The following is a 24,590-nucleotide window of genomic DNA, read 5'->3' on the forward strand; positions in this document are numbered from 1 at the left end:
ATCTGGGCTTAAACTGGTCTCCCAGCCACCTTCTGCTGACTCTCATCTACACAAGTTGTTTCCCTTGAGAAATATGCCAAAGGCTTTATTGAAATTAAGGCAGATCATCTCTACTATGTTTTGTTTAAAAGATGAGTGCTCATTACAAACAGGCATTAAGGTCGTCTGGCAAATCTATCTTTGATACATCAGCATTGCATTTTATTCAGTTTTCCTTTTATCTCATGACTTTAAAAATTCTCTTTTATTATTATTTTTTTTTTAAACAAAACCTTAAATACTAGTGAGATCAAACTAACAGCTCTGAGACAGTCCTGACTGCCTTCCCTTCTACTTCTTAGATATACTTACTGTATTTTGCTTCCCCCTCACTGCTCCCAACCCCACCTGCAGCATGGTTAAATGCATAACAGTGCTGTGATTACCTTCATCAACTCTTTTACAGTTTCAGTGCATAAACTACTGTGTCACTTCAGAGCACTGTGTGCATTCAGTGTGATTTCTCCTGTGGTATAGAATTCCTTGTGTCTGGTAGCATTCTGACGACTTGAGTTTTCAACTCTATCAACTTTTAATCAAAGTGTTCCTCTAGTTTTCGGGTTTTGTATGTTTCTTTATTACATGAGAGCCCTAATATTTTCCTCATTATCATTTTATTAATATAACTTAAAAAGGTTTGATCAGCATCACAAGTCAGTTTTGGGAGTGCTTAACACTGTTTAGATTTTTAAGATTAATTTCATTAATTCATTAATTTCAATTTTGTTAATTGTTTCTTCCTCAACTTGCAGCTGTGTCTGCACTTTCCTTAATATCTTCCTAACACCTTTCACCTTCTCCAACTGGGTAACAATTAGTGATTTTTATCTAAATAAATTGTAGCCTCTGGATCTCCCACTAGCAACATTACCGTATATCATCCTCTAGGAATGACAAATCCCATAGTGCTTCTGCTAAGTGATGGCTAGATGCCTCAGCACAAGTGCCTCACACCAGATTTTTAAAGATTTGTCACTAGCTTATAATATTCAGTATATTCCTGGTAGACATCAAGGCAATCTCTAGAGAAGTTTAGCATGGTGGTGTCCATTTTCCTGAAGAGGAAACTAAGGTGAAGTAGCAACTTGCTGAAATTGGAGAGCAGGTAAATATTAACCAGGAATAACACAAGGCTCCCACTTCACAAGTATGAATTAATTAATACTGCCTACAAAGTTATTTTCAAATGTTACTGTCACAGTAATTTGCTAAACAAATATATACACGAATTTATTAATTTTTAACCATTATTAATCATAAATACACATGAATATCTGTCCTTTTTCCTATACAGATTAAAAGCATCTCTACATCAACCATGCAAAGCAGTGAGCTCTCATTGTCCGTGGCATGCATTATGACAGTGCAGCATTCTACAAGGCTAAATCCTAAGACAATTGCTATTTTGTAAACTTATAAATAACATTAATCCTAAGGTGATTAGTAACTACATTGGTGGTTCCATTAAAGTGCACTACATTATTTTTCATTAGAAAGCTTATAGATACAATCAAAATTTAGTGCAACAAGGGTGAAACTTTTCAGGTTGTCTCCATAGGAGATAAAATGGAAGAATGATCCAGGACACTACCATAGTGCTCGATGACTTTGTCATGCTTCAGAAAGACTTCTTTTTCCTCAGAAAGTCTTCCTCTGAACTCACTGGTATACTCCTGGTTCAGATTGCTGTATCTGGGAAGGAGAATAGTGAAGGAAAACGCTAGGGTAGCCATCCTTTCTGGGACTGATTTCACACAAGTTAGAAGTGCCTTCTGAATCCTGAGTTTCTAAGCAGTCAAAGAATATGGTAGCAATATGCACTTTCATGGAAACTTTCACAAACAGAAGGACAAGAAGTACTAAACTTGATGCAAGCATTAACAAAAGCAGTACTTTATCAATAAATAAACAGCAATTAATATCTGGAATAGTACACAAAAACACTGTTTTGAAAACATGCTTTTCTCAGAGAAACTTCAATAGAATTTTTCTAATTCAGAGTTATAAGTACTAATATCCTCCTACAGTTAAATCAAGGCTTATACCTGTATAGTCTCATCCTTTTTTCTCCCTTCTGCAAAGTGACAAGTATGAGAATTTAATTTGGCAGAAAATGAAACGGTAACATTTAATCCCAAAAATATATTTCTTGTCGGTCTCAGTCATCTTGCTGAAAAAATAAAATACCTCAATATTGTAATGAAATGTCAATTTGAAATAAAATTAAATATATACACACAATATTTGCTCCAAAAGTAATGCCTCCTATCTTATTATTTTGGCTCACAATGTCAGAGGCAGATATTGGTGGTATGACTGTAGAGGTTGAACCTTCCCATTAACATTTTGTTATGTTTTGTTGCCTTGGAATGGATGGCAGCAGAAGGGCAGCCTGACAAAATGGTGTCTGACACTGAAGTGTCTATGAAGACAAGGTATCTCATTGAATGTGGAAAAAAACTGCATCCGTTAACATTTACCAATGCTTGCTGAATGCTTATGGAGACCAAACAGTGGATTTCAGCACAGTGAGGTGGGCGATTTGTTTCAGCAGTGGTGACACTGATGTGAAAGACAAGCCACATTCTGGACAGCCACACACAGCTGGTGCAGATTTTGTATAATCACAGCTTGCAGGCTCTTGTTCATTGCTGGTGGAAATGCACAGCTGTGCACTTGGTGGTTGAAAAATTCTGTTTTGTAGTTGAAAATTTGCTCTATCAAATGGTGCTATTGTACTCTTTGTAGCTGTTGTAGTTGCCAAGGAAATAATAGGAAGCATTACTTTTGGAACAGCCTACCTATTTATAAGAAGACATGAGAATTTTGTTGACTCCTAAAAACAAGTTAATTTGTGGCAAAATTATTTCTTGAGCTTAAACCAGTTTTGAAAACCAAAATCCTTCAGTTTTCAACACTAAGTGACACAAATAGGTATTCCAATTTACAGAAGAAAAAGATCTCATTTTGTAAGAGGACAAGACAAAGTACCTGGAAGAGAAATATTTTCAACCATGATTCAGGTCACAGTTAAAAGAACTGAAGTGAGAACTAGCTACCTGTACAAATGGACATTCATGTTTCAGGTTACATTGAAGTGATAAGATGCTACTGCAAAGTTAGAGTAATATGTAATAGGAAAAGGAGCATTTTTCTTCAAGAGTTCCTGGTGCCTTGGAAATCTTCTATTACTGTCGTTATCAAATCACTATTTCAACTCTTCTGAAAGATTTTCATAGAACAGCAGCCAGGTATCTTGAGAGAATGCCATTTACACACGACCTTTCCCCACCCCCCCCTCACGATAGCACTGCTTCCTTCTCCATTCTTAACCACAAGTATTCCTTATAACACTGACAAACTAATTAAATATTCCAGAATACAAGATGCAGGCCAGCTCTGATGCCATCCTGGATACAAGGTGAATTGTTTCTTATAATTCCTTGCATTTTACAGGCAATATGTGGGCATTAAACCTTGGCTCTACAAGTGACATAGACTTGCTTTCTCTTTGGAGGCTAATTGAGCAATTCCATTATATCCAGTAAAAAGTTTAATTCATCTCACTACTCAGACTATTAGAAATTATTTCTCCATTACTCTGTTGAGACCACTACATAAAGCATTAACCAGTAGTGTTCTGCTATCTTTTTGCGGCTATCACATCTACTGCCTTACACTAAGGCTCACAGGGACAATAGCAGTGTTTACCATACTTTGGTACATAAGCAAGTGCACTGTAAGTCATTTTCAGGGTTTTAATACCTGATGCTATAGTTTTAATCCCATAGTTATGTCCTTTAGGAAAGGATTCTCTTTTTAGTTCAAGACATTTTTTGTATTAAAAGACTTTTAAGGTATTCAAGGCTAATTATATGACTTCGGCTATTTATTTTTAAGTCTTACCACAAATTTTCTGTGAAATCTCCCACTTCAGGGAAAGAAAAAGCCCACAGAATTCTGAATTCTGGACATCATCATGCGATCACTACTAATTCAGTATTGCATACTACTTACAGGTTCTGCAAGAATTTCTGCCCTACCTACAAATGAAGCATCAAGTTTATTTCCTCACACATACCTGTGTGCAATGGTCCAGAACCCAAGGGCGTTCACCATCATCAAGGAAGCCAAGAAGAAGAAGAATCTCTCCAAATTACCTTCATGTAGCAAGTGTGGAAACCAGTTGCCTGTCAAAGCAGACATTTGAAGCAGAGTTAGTTTGCCTTGCAGGGTGAGACATGGTTTTTATGAAAGACACAAAGAGAAGTTTGTGTAATACACAGTCACAGCAGGTGACTTGAACCCCCCGTAGCTATTTGCACAGTCTTAATTCACTCAGTATGTATTTTTTCCAAGTCTACAGTGCACTTCGCTTCTGATAGGTAGACATGAAGTGAAGAAATTTTTTTAACAAATCTGAAGCATCCTGGAAAGTTAACTACACAGCTATTACAGTCATGACCGGGCCATTATCCCATTAAATGAATGTCAATGCAAAAGTTTTAGGAAGGGTTAGAATTAAGGTGGTTTGTAGAAATCTTTATTTACATCTCTCATGCTTTTAACAGGCTTTTGTTTCAAAAAAAAAAAAATAATAATAATAATTTTTTTTTAGTGCCTTGGGTGTTGCACCATTACCATGATGCTAGCTGACATTTAACTTTATGGTTGCCTTTAACTAGGAGTCTGTAACACATTATTGCATTGTACACATAATTTGTTCTGCAAGAGTCACAGAGCTTTGCCTCACTGAGGCTTTTAGCAACAGTGTCTAGGACATTCTGGAAGAAAGACTCCCTTCAACAGCAAACAGTACCACCTATACATGCACACCCAGAGCCTCTGTCTGTATTCTTGCATGCTTTCAATGTTGCTCATTACAGGCAGCAAATAAGCTCGGATGGTAAATTATTACTATGGAAATTGAGGTGCTTAACAGGAAAACAAGCCCCAGTCAGACTGAATCTGAAGACAAGCACCTCCTGAAGCATTATAATCAACAACAATGAGAGGTAAAACCAAGGTGAAAAAAGAAATGACTGTAGATACAGAATATCAGAGAGCTGCACAGTGCTATAATGACCTCCTACATTATTTGTGAGCACAGGCTGTTTATTGCCTTTGAGAAAGGAGAGTCTGCCCTCATTAGCAAGTAGCGAAGTTCAAGAGGAGCACTCAGCCACAGCTGAGAACCCAATGTCCACACTGCACACAGCTCAGGAAGGCTGTGTCAGACTGATTCCCATTAGCAGCTGGAACACAGCCAGCACAGGCATTTTGGGGATTTAGTTTCATCCAAAGGAATGATTTTTTTTTTTTTTTTGTGGTCCAAGATTGCTGTGATGCAAATCAATGCGCAAATGGAAATGATCAGAAAATACAAGTCAAAAGTACACACCTGACCTGAACTAAACCACCAGCATTTATGCACACAAATATGCCGTTCTTTGCTCCCGCAGATTCTGGTACCAATTCCTTCCCATTTATATGGGTAACTATTCACCACTTGAACTAGCTTAAAAGGGAGAAGAAGAAAATAGCTTTCTATGGCATAACTATCCTGTACGGATCTGATAGCCACAATTTATCTTTTGACCACTGAAGACATCTTCAGCCATCCAATGCAATTCTTAGCATGTTAACTTTTTACTAATTAGATTTGGAGAGAGAGAAAAAAAAATACGATTACACACACACACACACACACTTACATCTTTCCTCCACATTTTCGCGTGGTAAACACATTTCTTTTCAAAGCAGTTACCTCTCTCTCTCCTGGGACTGTCAGGGAACACCTGCCATCAGTGCAGCAGCTCTCCCCCAGCTCTCAGCTAACTCTGTGCCATGTCACCTTCCTGCCTGTCACAGCACAGCACCACCTCACCTCCACGCCTGGTGCCTTTTGTAGCATTATCTCAGAGTGAGCTTTAAAGCATATCACTTAACGCTGTCAGTTGACTGAGCTCCTAGGTGCTATAACTTCATTTTAGTAGCTTATAAACTTTTACTGTCATAATTCACAATCAGGTAGTTTTTCATTTTGCATCCCCATGTGGCTGACAGAGCTCACGGAGAGAGCAGGTCTATCTGATGAGAGGGGAAGCACACACGGGGCTTGGTGCTACGGCTTGTCAAAGCAGAGTTCACACTGTCTGCCAGGTTACTTACATCAGCTGGTCTAACTACATGAGCAGCAGGAGTTTCCTAATGGAATAGAGTTTACAATGTAAACTGAAGAGAAAATATGGACTTTAAATAGTACTAAGCCATATATAAGGAGTTCAGCAGCTTTTGAGAAAAAGTTAAATAGATTTTGGACATCTTTATGGTAGGAAAGGTACTATACTATACTGAAAGGTTGAAAGTGAAACTGGTTGGTTCTATCAGGGTGGAACATGCACATGGGCATTAGGAGACCAGGGTTCTGCCTTCGTTTTACCTCCTCTAGAACCTCAAAGATCAGGTTGGTCTGGCAATATCTATTTTCACCAGTGTATATAGCCAGCATCAATTAATCACCTCTTAACTTCTGTCACAAATGCTTTCTTCTTTTTTTCCTTTTAAAAGTAGGTTGACTTCCCAATGGAATAAGTATTATACCTGGGTGACATTATCTTCTGCTCACGTACAGTGCACAGAGAATCCTCTGCTGACAGGAAGACTTGGGAGAACAGCCATTGGTGTTGTAACTTCCACCATGTGTTTTGGGCAGTGAAACTACCGTTAGGCACCTCGCTCCTTGCCCCACCAAAAGCTTTCACAAGCCATAGCTAGCATGAATCTAGCAAGGACTGGGTTTGGTTCATGTTTTCAGAATTTTATTCTCAGCTATGAATGCTAGGAACTTATTGGGTCTGTTTGCTTGTTTTTGATGGAATAAGATGCCTTTGGCACTACTGTGTTTGAAGAATTCAGAACTTTTTCATCCTTCAATCAGAACGCAATATGCTAACAATTCACTTTTCCCCAAAAGACACTGCCTTTGGGTTCTGTCAATCCTTTACTGTTCTATAGAGATTGCCAACAGAAGTGCCAATTACAAGGTTGGTTTGTCACATAGATAATTGCTCACTGGGAATTAACTTTCTACAACAAGCTCCTGATTTCCATTTTTATTCCAACAATAGAAATACTCAGTAGCATGAATCACCACAGAATCAGAAGTTTCCTTCAGCCAACTATTTTAAAGAGCCTTTTGTTATTTGCTAGAGGTGAACTGGTTATGCATTTCATGGCAAATATAGAAAAGAATTAGAAGACTAAGCCCAGGAAAATCCTGAGTTCCTCAACATTGCTACCAGATGTTGTCAAATTAAAAGTACCTGGTAAACTTGCACCAACATTCACCAGCCTTATCCATTTTGCATCAAAAATGCTCAAATAGAGTAGAGGAATATCATAACATCAAGAAAAAAACCTGTTCCTTCCAACACAGGAGAAAAAGTAGGTGAATCAGTAACTTGTGCTAGTTGTGGTGAACAACCCCATTGGTGACAGACAGTAAAATAAGCTATGAAGGAGTATGTGTAAAGGATTGCAAAAAAACATTTTCCAGATGTACTGGCACACACAAGGTACTTGTCACAGTGGTGGTGCCCTTGGAGTTCTCAAGGGATTCACAGTGAAGCCCAAAGTCACATAGGAAGGCATTGTTTACTCAATAATACCATCATTTTTAGCACAGGGAAAGTAGAGAAGATAAAGTAAAGAAATCATATGAAAGAGGTTAGCTCATTCTGCACAGTTCCTGTATTTTTAACTCTATCCTTCAACATAGAATGTTACTATGGAAAAAAAAAATATCAGATTGTAGAAAAGAGTTGCACCTCCTATAATTTCATCAAGTTAGCAGACATATATTCAGTGTTTAATCATATCCAAATTCAAGTCTTGGTCTCCCTCTAATCCTTATTACCTAAGTAGGAACCAGTGGATACTACCATCTGGACTACAAGAAATATCCTTTAGCTTTATCACTATTGAATCACAAAAAGCTAGCTCCAATCTGGAAAGAGAAAAAACTATCTCAATACAACTGTGTCAGGGCAGTTTCCTTTCTCTGACCTTTTTTCCCCTCCCCTTACATATTTACATTATTTTTAGAGAACAGTACTCTGAAATGATTGACATGGGAGGACAGGTTGCGTCTTGCATATCCTTCCATTAAAATGTTAGGAGAGGTAAAAGATCCAAAAGAAAGCAGTTTCCCAGCTTGTACTGAAAATATCACTGTCACCCATCATCTGTTTGCACTCGTCAGATTTTTTTTTTTTTAAAAAAAGGTTATATTTCATCATATTCACACCATCCCCCATAAATATGATTAACAAGTGATTAATGCAGCTTTGTCTGTGACTGATATTTGATCAACTTTGCCAATAAAAATCTAAATAATTTTCTAAACTAGTGACATGAAGTAGTATATAAAAAGGTTTAAATAATATTCTCGCTGTCTATGCTTCAAAATACACATTGGAGGATCTTCTTCACTGCATCCTGAATTGCCTCATGGCAATCATGGCCACATTGCTTAAATATGGGAAAACCAGAAATAGTTTTGGCATAAGTTCAGTGAAACAAGAATCACTGCATAAAGCAAGAGCATCCATAGCCCAAGAATTACATGCTGAGACTTGTTAAATCCTACAAAAAGTGTTGCATAAACACTGTCATCTTCTTTCAGCAAGAAAAGAATGAATTCCCATCTTGGTTAAATTGGTTTAGCTTTTCAGAGAAAAAAAGATCAGAGTCATTCTTTTTTCTCCACAATTTCTGAAATTGTCCAGGTACCAAATGTTTCAGAAGCTCTTTAAACAGAGCTGAAAAAAATACCAAAAGCAAGAGTATGTCATTTGAACTTACTTCATTTAGGAGAGGTCACCATTTTGTTCTTTGAAGCTCTGTCATCTTTAGAAGTTTCAACAATTAACTGTTAATCTTTATAACTTAAAGAATTACTACTTCACTGATCTAAAGCTTCTCACTGGAAGCGCAAAAGAACACCTTGAGCAGCACATTATAAAAATTCAGAAAAAGTACAGAATATGAATATTTCATAAGAAATGCTTTCATATAAAACAAGACCAACTCCAAGTAATTGTTACATGCTATGTCCAGCCCCAGTCCATGTCCCTTGCTAAATTGCAAGCTCACTTTGATTCAAGACAGCGAGACAGAAGTCTGGTGGGGTGAGTGAAGGAATACTTCCATAGAGGTGCTCAAGAAGTGTTTGGATGTGGTACTAAGGGATAAGGTTTAGTGGGGAAACTATTGGTGGTAGGTGGACACTTAGACTAGATGATTTTGGAGGTCTTTTCCACCCTTGGTGATTCTATGATTGTACAATGAAAAAAAAATCCGTTACACTGGTGGAAATTCAAGCAGCTCCACTCACTGCCACAGATGTCTTTGTACATGATGGTTCTTTGCCTGATTCATCCACTGCTTTTACCCATCTCCAGGTGATGCTTGTCTGCGTGGTAATTAAACTCTAACAGAAGTGTGAGGTTAAAAACCACCCCTATTTCAGATATGTAAACAATGGAATCCCTGTCCTTCAGCTCAAGGTCTCAAATGCATCCCTTTTCAAATTTACTTATGAAAAAGTCATATGTATTGAACAAAGATCTATCAGCAAAGGAAAAAAAACCTTAAACCCTTTGCCTTTCTTCAAAGACAGCATCACAGAGAAAGCTCCAGTGTGGGGGCTTGAACTAAATACTGCTTAAAAGAATTAAACCAAATTACATGTAACTCACCTTGAAACATACCAAGTTTTCTGGGAAAGGCATTATTTGCCTGAAAAAGGGTAAAACACATCGCAAAAAACCATGTTGTCACAGAATCTGGTTTTTCTAGTAATTGACAAAAGGGAGAGAGGTAAAGACTGCAAGAAAGAAGTGTATCTGGGGGAATAAATCCCTTGGATAGCTTTGAAATGCTCGATCCAACTTCCTTTTCTTTATGACATAGTGAGACAGAAGAGATGTATTCCGCATTCTTTGAAGCAGTAATCTTGCTGTCATGGCCAGAAGCCTCCATGTAATGATTGTGGCTAACATGAACATATTTGTTCATTAACAACAACAACAAAAAAAATACATCCAAGATGATTTATTTTCTAGTATTCCAGAGGAGAATAGAGGTTGGAGGTAGAGGCTTCCTGCATAGTGCCATTCTCTAATTACTCCACCTATCAAAACTAAGGTTACTCATTAAGATTAGCTTTACAGCTGTATTCGTCTACTTCCTATCTTAATTCCATCTTAACTGTGAAACCACATCAATAAAATTTTGTCATTTCCTTCAACTGAGCTGTCTATTGCTCCAGATCAATAATCAACCGTATTTGAAAACTGCTCAGGAACACCAGATATGGGCATATTCTTACCTTGAGTGCCAGCGTGGGATGTCTGAACAAAGAAAGCTCCCATAAAGCAGCCAGCTCCATTGAAGAGAGTTAAAAAATGCATGGAAATTCCTCGAATTCTTTCTGGTACAAGCCAGAATGATAGCAATGAACCTTTAAAATAGAAGCAAATACAGCGACAGCTTTGTTTTATTTTTAAAATAGCAATGGTAGAAGACAGATGAGAAAAATCTCCAGTCTGTGTAATACGAACTTTGTATATTTTACCCACAGAGGCTACTGCAGAAGGGCAATTACATCTGTTGGTGTAGAAGTTAAGAAAAACCCAAGGAAAACTCCATTGCAAGTACAATGTGTGAAGAAAGTGATATTTAACTGCAAGACCTCACACACCAGACCCATTGCAGCAAGGCCACTAATGAATACTTCTGAACTTCGGTGCACTGCCTTTAACAGGACACTTGATTTGAGTTAATTTAAGGCTCGGCAGTGCTCCATTTCCTTGAAACCCCAAGGGTCATTAACTACTTTAAAACTTATTGTCCTTCACTTGCTTGCCAGAAGAGTAAACTAGAAAAAAGAAAACTTTAGATGTGGGAGGGTGCAGCATATAATTTTAGCATGGAAGACTGTCATTCCCCTAGTTGTAATTTGGCTAAAGTAAGTTATACTTACAGCAAGCTCTTATAACAATTTTTCTTTGAACAAGTTTCCCTGGTCAAAACTTTTGCTCCCCAATGTTACACCTTGAGCCCTCACCCAGAACAGTTTTCCAAGCCCCAATATCTTCTAGTCTGCTTTATTACCCGAGTTTGAATGACCCCCAGCTTGAGAAGCTTGTAAACAGAGAAGCCTATTTGGATGCTGAGCTGCCTGGAGCATTACTGAATGCAAATGAAACTCCACAGCGACTGTCTTCCATCTTTTTTTCATTTGGATGTCCAAATTAGAGATTTAGAAACATTTTAAAAAAAGAAAAAGGTACTATGGGCACTGTTCTTTTTTTCCCCCCTAATTTGCAATAGAAGCCAAAGGCCTGAGTGCAGGAGAGAGCAGGTGAGCTCAGGACATCATCTGTAGATGGAATAATATAGTCTGAAACACAAGACTGTCAGCATCTTAACTACTTTGAGTCTGAGAGCCTAGAAAGCATTTGATTATGGGCTTATTTTGTCCCCCTCAACACCAGGCTGTAGAGTATGTATCTTGGCAAAATTCTGCTTGGTAATAGTATCCTACTTAGTAAATTATTCCTGCTGTTTCAATTGCATACTCCATTCCTCACTTCTCCCACAGTGAACAATTAACCAGCTGCTGCATTTCACTCTGGAGACCACAGCATTTTGTTGGTGGGTGAAGCGATTCCCAATATATTCTTTAACTAATAGAGCAGTTTGTTACAAGGCTTTCCATTTTTAAGTGCGTGGAGAAATGGTGATGGGCAAAGAAAAGTATAGCAGTACTAAACCTGGTAACTTTGGGCAAGCAGCTACAGAGCACCCAATTCCTCGGATGCTGTCAGTGCAACACAGCTGCTGTGCTCTGTAGGATGTCTCCCCATCACCATCCCCATCTCATGCACTGCAGGGGCAAATGCTTGCTAATGATGCTCCACAGGATGAACTTCCCCCACTTCTTTTTTTAGCGCTAAGCTTTAGAAGAATAATTTCCTCCTTCAAAGCAAGCTAGGGTAGCAAATTCAAGCTCTCTGCATGTGTGTGTGATCTTAAATTCTAACAGTGAAGGAAAGCAGTTATTTTATCATTTCATTATGTATATAGAGAGAGAGAAAAAGAAAGAGAGATTTTAAGCAAGACTTTGCGTTAGGCAAAATTTATATACTGTTCTTACGTATTCTTAAAGATCTTCATGCCACCCAAGACAGGTGATTATGTAAGCCTCCTATCAATAAGATAATGAAATATATCTTATAAACAATTGTAAGTACCAGTGATCTAACAGATAAAGAGTTTAATATGCCAGACCTAGCTTCTCTAACCAGTCACTCCAGAAATGAGATATCTCCTCTCTTTCCTCTGATTACAAGTGTGAACATTTCTGTCTTCAACTAGGATCATGTACTTTCAGACCAAGTGAATTATTATGATAATTGAATTTGACCTTCTGCATAATACAGGCAGTAAAATGTCTTGAAAGGTAAAACAACTATTTCAGTGTCTAGGCTGTCATTACCGCTGATGTGGATCCAGTGAATGGTTCCTGTACTGTAATTCAGTTCAGACTGAAATAGAAACCAGTAGGCCAAAGAGATGCCAAACGCTGCCCAAAATGCTCCAGCATGCCTTGGTCATCTGCATGGGGCTGCCTCAAGGGATGCAGATCCTATAGTAGAACCATACTCTACCCCAGCAGCAGCTAAAGGCCAGGCAGGTACTATAAAAGGAGCCTGCTTGCCTTGCATGTAACATCTTTAATTCTCTGTCACAAGGGGTTCTAGGACACCTACCTGTGGGCAAAGGAATGCAAGCCTGCATCTCAACTGAAAATAGTAGTAATCTATCTATTTTAGAACCTACCTTTAGCTTTTTTCCCATGCAAATCTCAGCTCTGACTTACCCCAACGGTTCTTGAATCACATCTATGACTGTAGCTTTTAGAGAGTTGTTTAGTCTTTATTGTCTTTCATTCAAATAGTTTTCTTCCTAATGCATTCTAACAATAATTCTTCAAAATAAATATAAATAAATAAATAAAACTTGGTCTTGTATGGCATCTTTTTGCTTGTTTTGTTTTTAAAGGCTAATGTTATCTTCCAGTCACTGGACTTGTGTTGTGTTCTACTATGCTAGTTAAGAGCTTTATTCCACCAGAAATATTCTTTTTCATGCAGCAGCATAAGACTGTAAGCAAGCCACCTTTTAACCATTTTTTTTTTTTTTTGTTAAGCTTAACAGAGAAGGTCACAGTTTTCTGTTACACTTAACCTGTAACCTAGAAACCACACAACCTGCCTAGAAAACTATCTCAATTAAGTACTTGAGAGCAAATCGGATGAAGAGGCATTATGAGGGTGTTAAGTATTTAAAACTAGGGAAAATTACCTTTTTAGTGACAAACCATGACCCACTATTCTGAGTAGTCTTACAACACAAGAATGAAGCCAAAATTTTTTCCTGCTCTTAAACAAAAATTCAGGCTTTTCTGGGGTTGCACTGAGAACAACAGACACTCAACCTGTCAAACTAAATGCTTATGGAGATCAGTTAGTTAATAACATTACCTATATATGTATATGAATATATATATTTTAAATGAACATTGATTAGTTTATTTTTGTTAATAACTTTTTAAATATGTTTTGCAAGGTAAAACGCCTTGTGATTCTCAGAAGAAGATAAGCCTCAAGAGTGTCAGTGTAAATGTGTAAAAGTAAATTATATGGAAGGGAGAGAAGTTTTAGATTCACAATCATGAGTGCATCTACATAATTTATGGATGACAGATGTGACTTAAGCTCTGCCTGTGCTCTGCAGGAATGCTTATGTCTGGCTCCATTACACCAACTAAGGCATGATGCTCTATGGAGGCATCTTCACATGACTTCTGAATGGAGTACAAACAGTAGTCCTGCCTTTGCCTACAATATTTTTTCAGTTATTAGGTCAGTTAAATTGTGGTATCTCCTTGCATACGCTCTATGTCTGTGGAAAAACCACGTGATTTTATTACATGGTTCCTTAAATGAAAAGGGTAAGCTAAATTGCTTCTCCTTGCTGTGGTCTGAATGTGCTCAAAAACTGCAACCATGGCTCAGTTATCATGTGTATTTGTTCAATCTCAAGAAAATCATCAGAAAGAGAATAGTTCAGAACTGAAGGAACCTCAAAAACCCATCTGGACAGGCACCTACATGAAGCAGTTTTCCATTTCAAGGAAAAACAATCCCAAGCCTAGAATCCTACTGTCATAATCTCCCACAGGATGGCAAGTAACACAACCCTTGGGCCTGGCAAGACTGCAGCACCTCCCCTTTAGTCTAGAACAATGCCACTACGTTACAGCCAGCAAAACAAATTTTGTTACCCAAAGCAGGTAAAGAGTAAATCTACTCAATAAGCCTGTGAAACAGAGCCAGGGATAAAATATTACATGATAATTTATTTTTAGGTAGTGGCATTCTCAGCAAATCAGGACGCTGTTGCATTAGCCTTTTAGATTTTACTTACAAGAGGGAGTTACCAAGGCTTCAGCCACTCCAAGCAAGATGTACTGAGGAGCTAAGTGGAAGCAAGGCATGGATGAGACCAGGAGAACCTCCTCAGAAAGGGTCTGTTCCACCTGAGGAAAATGCTTTCGGTGTATTTCAGAGAAGCCAGCAACCATCACAGAAAGTGCAGCAGATAACTGACCTGCAACTGGGTTAAGAGCAGAGTGTTTGCCAAGGTTGCAGTTATAGGAATACCACATGCTTACAGTGAAGCAGAGTCCAAGACATACAATGGAAAAGTTTTTAAAATTTTAAAAACAAGAGATCCTTCTCCATGAATTTGATTCTAAATCTATGGTAAAGAGACACCAGCTCAGCACACACAGAATGCAGGGATGCAGAGTAAAGGAGAGATTTTCAAAAAATATTTTAAATTATTATTTTTTTAATATTAGAGGAGATGAGAAAAAAAAGGCAGATTGTCCAGATACCAGAAAAGATTGAGTACTAAGAGCAGGGGAAATCCTACAATTCAAGCAGCAATAAATTTCTGAAGTATACAGACAGAATATCTGTTTTACCTTTTTTTTTTTTTCCTATACAAAAATAGTGCAGGCAAACTACCATATTTCTAAAGTAACCACACCATTTCCACAGCTTAAGACTGCTACCTGAGGCAACATAAACTAACTTCAGCACATACCATTAACCAACACTTTACTGGAATATACAGCAGCTACCCTTGTGTTATCAGAAAGCCTGCAGAACTGGAAACTGGTAGGTTTCTTTTTTTTTTTTTTTTCCCCTGTCATTTCTAGACAAAGGAACACAAAGCTCTCATGTCAGAAGTTATGTACTTCTCACTTGGTACTAATATATCTCTCCACATTATCACCTCTTCACTACTCTTACCATTATTAATGGAAAACCTGTGCCCCCACATACTCGAGTTTGAAATTATCCTTCCTTTTATTCAGAATTTAAAGAAGAATTATCTACTCCCTTAACTATCTGTGCCATCAAAGAGTGCCAGTGTTAGTTGAGGAGGGGTGATGAAAGGCTTGGCTGTGGGAAGAGGAAAGCTGCAGCAGCCCAGACTCTCTGAGTGGTCTGAGAGTGTTCTTCATCAATGTATTTTATGAGAAAACTTGAATTAAGGGACATATACAACAAATACATATTCCATTCTCTGTTGAATTTCCTGTACTAGCTGGTTAAATCAAGCCGGAAAAACTCAATACACCTAAATCTATGTTTTTCATGAAGAAGTCCACCATCTAAATTCACTTTAAGATTTTCATGTTTGCTACATCATACTAGATTTACAAATAAACCAACAAGTAACAAATTACAGTTTTCACACAGGTCTTATTAGATAAATCAGATAGTTCAACACTGTCTCATGGTTTGTCTTTGAAACTTACACTCTTAACATACTGAAAGTTCCCAGGAAACTATTTAAATTTCTTCCTCTTTAAAACTTCACCTTAAAGTATAGTTATAAGCTAGCTTAACACAAACATCCTATTTGTACTTTCAATTTTGTTCCTGAAAATAATTGTGAATTTAATTAACTGTTGGCAAAGATATTGGCACTTAGAGGTCTGCCATATTTGCAGGTGCAGTCATATGCTTGGATATCTCAAGCCATTGCCTGTACTCAGAGGCATTTTTTATGCCTCAGGTAATTTATCACCCCTAACAGAAGGCTATTTTAATAAATGAACCTATTAAGAAGAAAACACTGCATATATTCTACTGCTGTTCAGTGTAACAGGATATAACATTAATACTTAGTTTTCCTTAAAACCATGGAAACTTCATCTGAATGTGCTTTCTGTGCTTTAATGCAGATGTTATTTTAAAAACTAGGGTAATTGCAACCTGCTGTGTTATATGCATCTGGTTTGTATAAAACTTAATAACACTCTTAATTAGGCTAATTTAGTTAGATTAATACCTCTATGTGTGTCAGTACTCACTGTGCTGCATGCCATGGGGCACTGAATTAATAGTAACACACTGAGAAAATAGTCGTTTATAAATATTTTTGTCTGAGGTTTGTAATACAGGCTGCATGATAAAACATGCGGAAAGTTTAATGAGAGCATCTCTGGAAGGGAGTAGCTTTAAGTGAACACAGAATGGAAGCTGTTTTTCTTGTGGAATTGCATGTAGTTGATATCAGAAGACAGTTGCAGATATCCCTCCAGATCTCAGAAGAGAGGAAGTCTGAGGTTAGGGACCCCATAGCAAAGGAGACCAGGAAACTGAAGAAGAGTAGTGTCAAAGGAAAGCAGTCCAACCTCATCAGGCATCACCTGTAGTAAAATGTACTAAAATTATCATTGCTTCTAGGCCATGAATTTCCATAAATGAGTCCCAAATCCACATGTCTGAGATTAAATGCTTACTGTTGAAAGCATCAGAACTAATAAAAGCAGAGACTTCTTCACACTACTTCTACGAGGAAAAAAAGAGCTCTGAAAATCCTTCCTTTCTTTCCTTAATGTAAATGAACCACATAAGAAGGAATGTGTAAGTTACATTTTAGATTAATATTTATTAAAATGCTAAACACTTAGACAATAATATATTACATATTTAAATTAAAATTCTAGTGCTAGAGAGGGAACCTGTACCTCTCCAAGTAATCTTCCACTTGAGAAATGTTGAAAATTGAGAACAGCACTTAAATGATGCACATTTGTTTGTTTATGCAACCAGTAGTCTGTGACTTCAGAACTTGGGTGATTTTAAAAATAGCTATTGTAGATAGAACTAGACTAACTTTTTTTTTTTTTTTTTTTTTTTACTTTCTATTTTGGATTCAATTAAAGAGTCAGGAATGAACTATAACAGTGACAAGTTCCATAGAATCATCATAGAATCATAGAAAGGCCTGGTTTGAAAAGGACCACAAAGATCACCTACTTTCAACCCCCTGCTATGTGCAGGGTTGCCAACCAGCAGACCAGGCTGCCCAGAGCCACATCCAGCCTGGCCTTGAATGCCTTCAGGGATGGGGCATCCACAACCTCCTTGGGCAACCTGTTCCATTGTGTCACCACCCTCTGCGTGAAAAACTTCCACCTAATATCTAACCTAAACCTCCCCTGTCTCAGTTTAAGACCATTCCCCCTTGTCCTATCACTATCCATCCTCGTAAACAGCCATTCCCCTTCCTGCTTATATGCTCCCTTCAAGTACTGGCAGGCCACAATGAGATCTCCCTGGAGCCTTCTCCTTTCCAAGCTAAACAAGCCCAGTTCCCTCAACTTTTCTTCATACGAGAAAGAATTCTGGTAAGCTACAGTCCTAATGTCAATACAGGCATAGCTTAAATATATATATATGAAAAAAAAGCTTATATCTATAACTTAATTATTTTATTTTATTTTTTTTTTATTTTATTTATTATTTTAATTATTACTCATCATTTTGAGCAATAGGATCTTTTTCAAGAATCATAGAGCTACCAACAAAGATTCACCCCCCCAAAACCCCTTTCAAATTAAGTAAAATTAAAAAAAGAATTAAGAAAAAACGTATGGAAGGCAACCAGTGTGAAGTAAAATATGCAAGCCTAAATGGTTAGTGCTATTTCTTTCACCAGTTCCTTAGGATGACTCAGTTTTTTCTCAGTGTTTGTCTCAGTACATTTTATTGATCAGAAGAGCTTCAGTCTTCTTCATCAATAAAAACTATGCCTTTTTCTCTAAATATCTAACATTTTTCAGGACTGTCTTTTCTAAAGTTTCTTTGAAATATATCTACCTCTGTCATCCCAAAACAAATCTATCTTAATGTTTATAGTTTGAAATAGTGGTAAAACATACCATCAGCTGCTGAGGTTTCTTTTAAAACAAAGATATGTATCAAAACTGCATAAACAGATTTTAGACTTACCAATGTAAATTGTTGGAGAATGTCCACTTCCCTTGGAGCTGAAGAGATATGAGTTAATGCATTCCAAAATTGGAACAAGAATCAGTAGTGGCACAATGCTTATCACATTCATCGCAGCAATTGGCAATACAAATCCACTGAAGTTCAAGTTGGAATTCATGGTTTGGAGATAATATCCTGAAGGAATCTGTATTGTGGAATACAAACCAACTTCAGTGTAAGTTACCTTTTATGGATAAGGTTTTTTCCTGTAATGGAAGCTTCTTCAACATTCCCTTCTGAAGAAGTCACAGAAAACCAATTACACACTAACCCCAAGGAGTAACCATTCAAGATAAAAGCCTTTCAGATAGTGACTCTCATTCTCTGCTAGGCTTTAACATTATCTACTTATTTCACTTACTCCTCAGTTTAACAAATCTAAGGAGCAGCCCGTCAGTTTGTATTAGCTCTAATGAAGATCAAATAAACCATCAGTCAACATAATAAATTCTCCTGAGTACTTCAGTGACTTCTTACATGTCTTCACAGTGTACAGCAGGACTCTTTTCATTTTAGAATAGCATGATGCAGAGTTGTCTTGAATTTCTAATTGTTTGCTCTAAGTGGAAGAATATTTTAAAGAAATTCTTGCCATCACATAGCTTTAAGAGCTGCGTAGATTTAGCCATAGTCTTCGAAGCAGCTTAATGTGACTGGCACAGCAGCTATGTAAAGGGCTTCTTTTTTACTTCCGTAAATAAAAATCAGAAAACAATAATCAACTGAGCAACACACCAATGGTAGTCATCAGGATATGAAGTTAAGTAGACTTATAAGACAGTCTTTCACTTCAGAGAGCAAATAGTTCCTATTTGTTTGATGATACATAAAAATCAGTTGAATTTATTGACATACACAAGAAAGCCCCAAACTGCTTATATCAACCAACTTTTCTGCTTGTGTTTTTTGAGAAACCTTGGTATACTAAGCGCTGAAACTTCATTAGCAACAAGGAGTTACAATCCACTTCATTTTACAGACTGATGGGAAAATAAAGATGTAACTTGAGTAATTCACAGAGAGCAGCCATGGCAGAGCTGGATGTAGAATGGATTTCTTTACTTTCATTTGTTTTCATAACATTTTGAATTTCTGAAGTTTTCTACATGGCTTTTCCATGTGACTGGCAATGCCAAATCCAGATGGATTACTTGTAGCTGTCTGAAAATTAAAGTGTAGCTAGTGACCCAGCTCTTCAAGGGTTACTCATCAATGATTATAGCCAACCTTAACCAACAGAATTTCACCCGATGCTAAAGAGTTGTTCAAATGCTAGATGTTAATAAAAATACTGTAACTCATATTTCACTTCCCCTCAAAAAATAGAAGACGTAAAAGGATGAATAAATAGAAACAGAATCATGACAGATCAGACATAAGCTAAGTTATGTTGGTTCCTCATTTCCATTGCCTACTGGGAATCAGAATTGACTTATTATCAGGAATTAAATTATCATCAACATGAAATCTGTTAATAGTATGGAGAAAATACAATTAATCTTTAAGAAAAAATATTGATCTATTTCCTAGTCTAAGAAAAAGCGTTAGACATATCGAAAATTCTGCTGAATGTCATTGCTTTCAGGAGGTGCAAGCAGTCTTTTCCAGATAAATACCTAGACATTACAACAGAGATTGATTCCTGACTCATTTCCATCTGGTCATTAACACATGCCTCAGTCACTTGTGTGTTTGTTTTTATTTTGTCTTCCACTCTCCCTGGCATGGAGCAGAGTGAGAGAAGAAAAGGTGGCAGATGAGCGGGAATATTTAACAGTTGCAAGATAATGTCAATGAAATAGTCTATGTTACACATTTGTAAGAATTTCCTTAAGCAGCCTATGCACGCATTTTAAAACCAATAACTAAAAATGAATTTCTAAATTTGTTACGCCAGTTGCCAAAGGGTAAGCTGCTTCAAACTCCTGCTTAGCCAGGATCATCCAGTCAGAAATTAATCTGAAGGAATCATGTCAGTTGAAGCAACTCTGTGAAATATTTACATATCATTCATACATTTGGGCTTTGAAATAACTGTTTCCATAAATGGAAAACCACCCATTTCCATTGAGATGCAGCAGATATATAAAACTACCAGAACAGTAGAAATATGCAACTGAAACAGCAAAGAAAGTTTTTATGTCTTTCCTAAAAATTGAGTGAATATTTAAGAAATTGGAAAATTATATGTTTCACAGGAGTGCTAAGCCTGAATCTCCAAGATATGTAACAGCATGAGGAGCACAGGAGTCTCAGCACTAGATATATCAAAGGGATGGATAGAAATGAGCAGAAGGAAGGCTACACCACAGCAAGGCTGATTTTACTTATTTGATGAGATTAAGACTATTCTGCAAGGTGGTTCTGTTGGTAAAGCAACAGTTAAGCAGCATGCCTTGTAACATGGTAATAAACAGTCTTTTTTGAAATTTGGTTTGAAAAGTTGTTTACTCACCTGCATAATGCATGTTCTGTAAAGAATTTGGAAAGCAAACAACGGGAAGAGCCTGGCAAGTGACTTTGTACTTTCCACTTGGGTCTCACTGTACCGACCACCATGATATTCCTTCGCATGATCTAACCAGCTGGATACATCTCCACTAAAGTAGCGATACCGCACACAGCACATTTTCAGTGCACTACCAATTACCCCAAAAGTTGTCAGAAGGGAACTGTCTGGAAACAATCAGACATAAGGCATTAGTACATTTCTATTTGCTGCCAAAAATAACAGAACAAAGCATTTTGTGAGGAAAAATACAACTTGATATACTGGGAGGTAGTATATTACCTTCCCTAGTTTTTTTGCTTTTAAATTCAAGACAGGAATGAAATGTCGCATCTCTGCTAAAGTCCAACAAGAGCCATGTAGAAGTGAAGAGAGGAGGAAAGGCAGCTCAAAGGAGGGCTGATGGGATAGAAAGTTTTGAGGAACATGTTTTAATGTTAGAAATATCTTAGGACTTCCAAGTAGTGTGCTGTGGAAAAAGCTTCCAGTCTAGTTGTTGGCATATTAAAATTTGTCCACAAGTAATTGCTAGCTTGGTTCTCAGACTTCAAAGAAATATAACAAGGACAGAATTGTTACCTGCATGCTTGAAGATACAGATTTACCTTTGGTAAGTTGCCCATCCATGAGAATGAAAGATATAGCATCTCTCTGCCTTTCTGATGTGTTGAAGCACTACAGTAACGATCTATATAGTGTCCAAATATAACATGAACTCAGAAGATGGTAGAAAAAAATATTTTCCTATCACTCTGCTGTTGAAAGTATTTTCTAGAATGTTCATCTGACACCTATAGGATGTTCTTCCAATACTAAGAAATGGAAATTAAATAATAACTGTCTAGCATTAACCTGTGGACTGTTGGCACAGTTAAATAAAACCTGAAGTAGAGAACACGACTGAAGCTTCCAAACATAGACACTGCATACAGATTTTATTTTCTGTGACTTTGCTAGGCTAATATTCTTACAAATCACTGTAAGCATTGCTAAAATTCAGGATCCAGAGTATTTCAAGACCAGACCTGAGGACTAAGAAGTATTCAGACTTTCAGATTGAATTGACTAAGAAGATAATCAGAAAAATGTGAGAGTTAGAGCTCTTGTCATAGCTGAGGACATCCTTATTGTCATTTCAATCAATTACCTACAAAAAGTTACTTGTATGAAATATGTATGTTTCTTACAACAGAATTCAAAGCAGATTAGTAAATGGTAAACTAGTAAATAGTTAAGTAAAAGTTGTAATTCAGTCAGGAACTTGAGTCAAACATAGACCTATATCAAGAGGATATTGCCAGTTACGTATTTAGAATAAGTGTCTTACCCATTCTTCAGAAGCAAAGTAGTAAATCCCACAATACTCCACATAAGCGAATTTTTCAGATTACAGAAGTACACAACTGAGTAGTTAAACATCATATACTCTATACTATTATTTCTAATGTTTTCTTAAAAAGCATCTATCTGTATATATATTAAATTACATATTCCAGAAGGAAATTCCCCCTCTCCGTTATACTTAAGATCTTGGTTCTAACACTCTGCTACTATGACCTTGATGTAATCATGAATATCTATATTACTTAATCATAATGAAAAAATAATTCTATATTGCACTCTAGATAGTAGATACACATTTTTCCCTCCATCTCTGGTCAGCTGCCAATCCTAAAATTTTTAGCAATGGAAGAAATGCAAATTAAGTCCATGTTTGACAGCTAAACATAATTGAATGCATGATCCATATTTGAAGAGTTACATCAGAAAAACAAAAAAGCACCACACAAAAATCCTGTAAGGTCGTCTATGGATTTGAATAATAGCTTTGATATATTTAATGTTTCAATATCTTACCAGAAGATACAAAGTATATTATGTTTTATTTTGACTAAAGAGATAAAGAACATTTTTCTAGATATTAGAATTCTGCATAGATGAGGAAAACACTTAGGTTGAATAACATTCATAGAAAAAAAGACAATACAAGAAATACTCTGCTAGTTTTGTAGATGAGTAGTATAACAGAAGATTAACTAGTATAACACAAGATTGCGGTATTCTTTTTAGTGATGTCAAACTACTTAGATAAGCAACCAGATTTGCTTCATATGAATCATTCCAGTGCAGGCTAGATGCTCAAGACTGTTCTTAGCTTCTCAGGTTTTAAGACCTGCAGCAAGACCTGGAGAGCTTGACAATTACTATTCTCTCTATAAAAAAAACAACTTAAGTTGACACTAGCCTTTACATACCTCAGTCAGATATGATTTTTTTGAAGGGCGTTGGGGAAGGGATGCATTTCTTTCTAGTATTTCCATCACATAACATTCCAAGATACTTGGTTCACACATTCTTTCATTCCTAATATTTTTTTTTATTAGACTGAACTAATAACAAAAACACAAATATCTTAATTTCAGTTTCTGTGTTCTACTGGAAAAAGTACAGCACAATTTGGGCACTCCTACAGCCTTATTCTGGTCACTTAGGCTCCAGTTACATTTCTGTGCTTGGTTAAAGGAGAGAGATAGTTGTCATCAAAACATTTTGAAAAGCTGAAGTAATAGTACTAATTGCTAACTGATGAGGCCACAGAAGTATAAGAACTTCTGCTTTAAAATATCAAAAGTCTGCTTAGGAGCTATTTAAAGCTATTCAGTATTTTCAATTATTTTCGAATATGTACAAATACCCAAGGTTGTATTGGAAAGCACACTGAAATAACAAGCATGAGATATTCTGGAATACTGAGATATTACAAAGTTTTCTGGTTAATTTGTTAAACTCACTGCTTAGTTGCTCAGTTTAACTTCACAACAGACTCTGGAGCATGCTTATATGTGAAAACAAGTATGTTTGGTGCACCAACACCTCAGCCTCAACACATCTGAGCACCTTGGGCATAGATTGGACAAAACACTGACATTAGTAATATGCAGCATGCATGTAGTACCTATTCCTGTACATGAAACTGCTCTGGACCTATATCTGGACAAGGCAGAAGATGTACATAAGTCCACCAGAGACTGCTTTCAATTTTTCAGCCTATCCAGAATCTACATACTTATCTTTACAGAGGATGTTTTCTCTTACACTGACTCCATAGAGCTAAAACTCCTCCCCAGGTATCTACAATCAAACAGGTAATTGTTATGGAAGAACTTATTTAGATGTTCAAAATATACTTCTAAGTATACTAAATATATATATATAATAAAATAAATATACTTCTAAATATACTTCTTAAGATATACTTCTTAATATACTTCTTAAGAATATACTAAATATACTCTAAATATACTTCTTAAGAGTCTTACCTGTTTTAGGTTTGTAAATCATTTCTCCACGCACCATGTGAATTGTGATCATGGCCATAAGCACAGACACAAATGGGAGAAGAAAACCAAGATTTCTCGCCACAGATTGCTGGATATAAGAGATGCTGACAAAGACAACTGCTGAATTTAAGTTAATCAGCCAATAAAACCTAGTACACAGAGACAGAGGAGCCAAGATTAGAAGAGCTGAAAAATTTACAGCTTTTATAT

The 24,590-nt window shown here is 36.8% G+C and overlaps 1 protein-coding gene across 1 annotated transcript in view; it reads right to left on the reverse strand.

Moving 5' to 3' along the window:
- Nucleotides 1-400: 400 nt before the first annotated feature.
- The window catches only part of SLC15A5 (solute carrier family 15 member 5), a 29,837-nt gene continuing 5,647 nt past the window's right edge, over nucleotides 401-24,590 (reverse strand). Inside the window, exons 3-9 of the mRNA XM_085216821.1 lie at nucleotides 24,360-24,529; nucleotides 20,986-21,206; nucleotides 18,489-18,675; nucleotides 14,599-14,787; nucleotides 10,433-10,564; nucleotides 4,121-4,229; nucleotides 401-1,731 (exon numbers count right to left, since the gene is read on the reverse strand). Of these exons, the coding sequence (XP_085072947.1) occupies nucleotides 1,581-1,731; nucleotides 4,121-4,229; nucleotides 10,433-10,564; nucleotides 14,599-14,787; nucleotides 18,489-18,675; nucleotides 20,986-21,206; nucleotides 24,360-24,529 (1,159 nt within the window). The 3' untranslated portion in view covers nucleotides 401-1,580. The remainder of the gene's footprint in view (nucleotides 1,732-4,120; nucleotides 4,230-10,432; nucleotides 10,565-14,598; nucleotides 14,788-18,488; nucleotides 18,676-20,985; nucleotides 21,207-24,359; nucleotides 24,530-24,590) is intronic.

Source organism: Meleagris gallopavo, chromosome 1, assembly GCF_905368555.1.
Source record: "Meleagris gallopavo chromosome 1, MGAL_WU_HG_1.1, whole genome shotgun sequence".
In the NCBI taxonomy this organism is placed as follows: domain Eukaryota; kingdom Metazoa; phylum Chordata; class Aves; order Galliformes; family Phasianidae; genus Meleagris; species Meleagris gallopavo.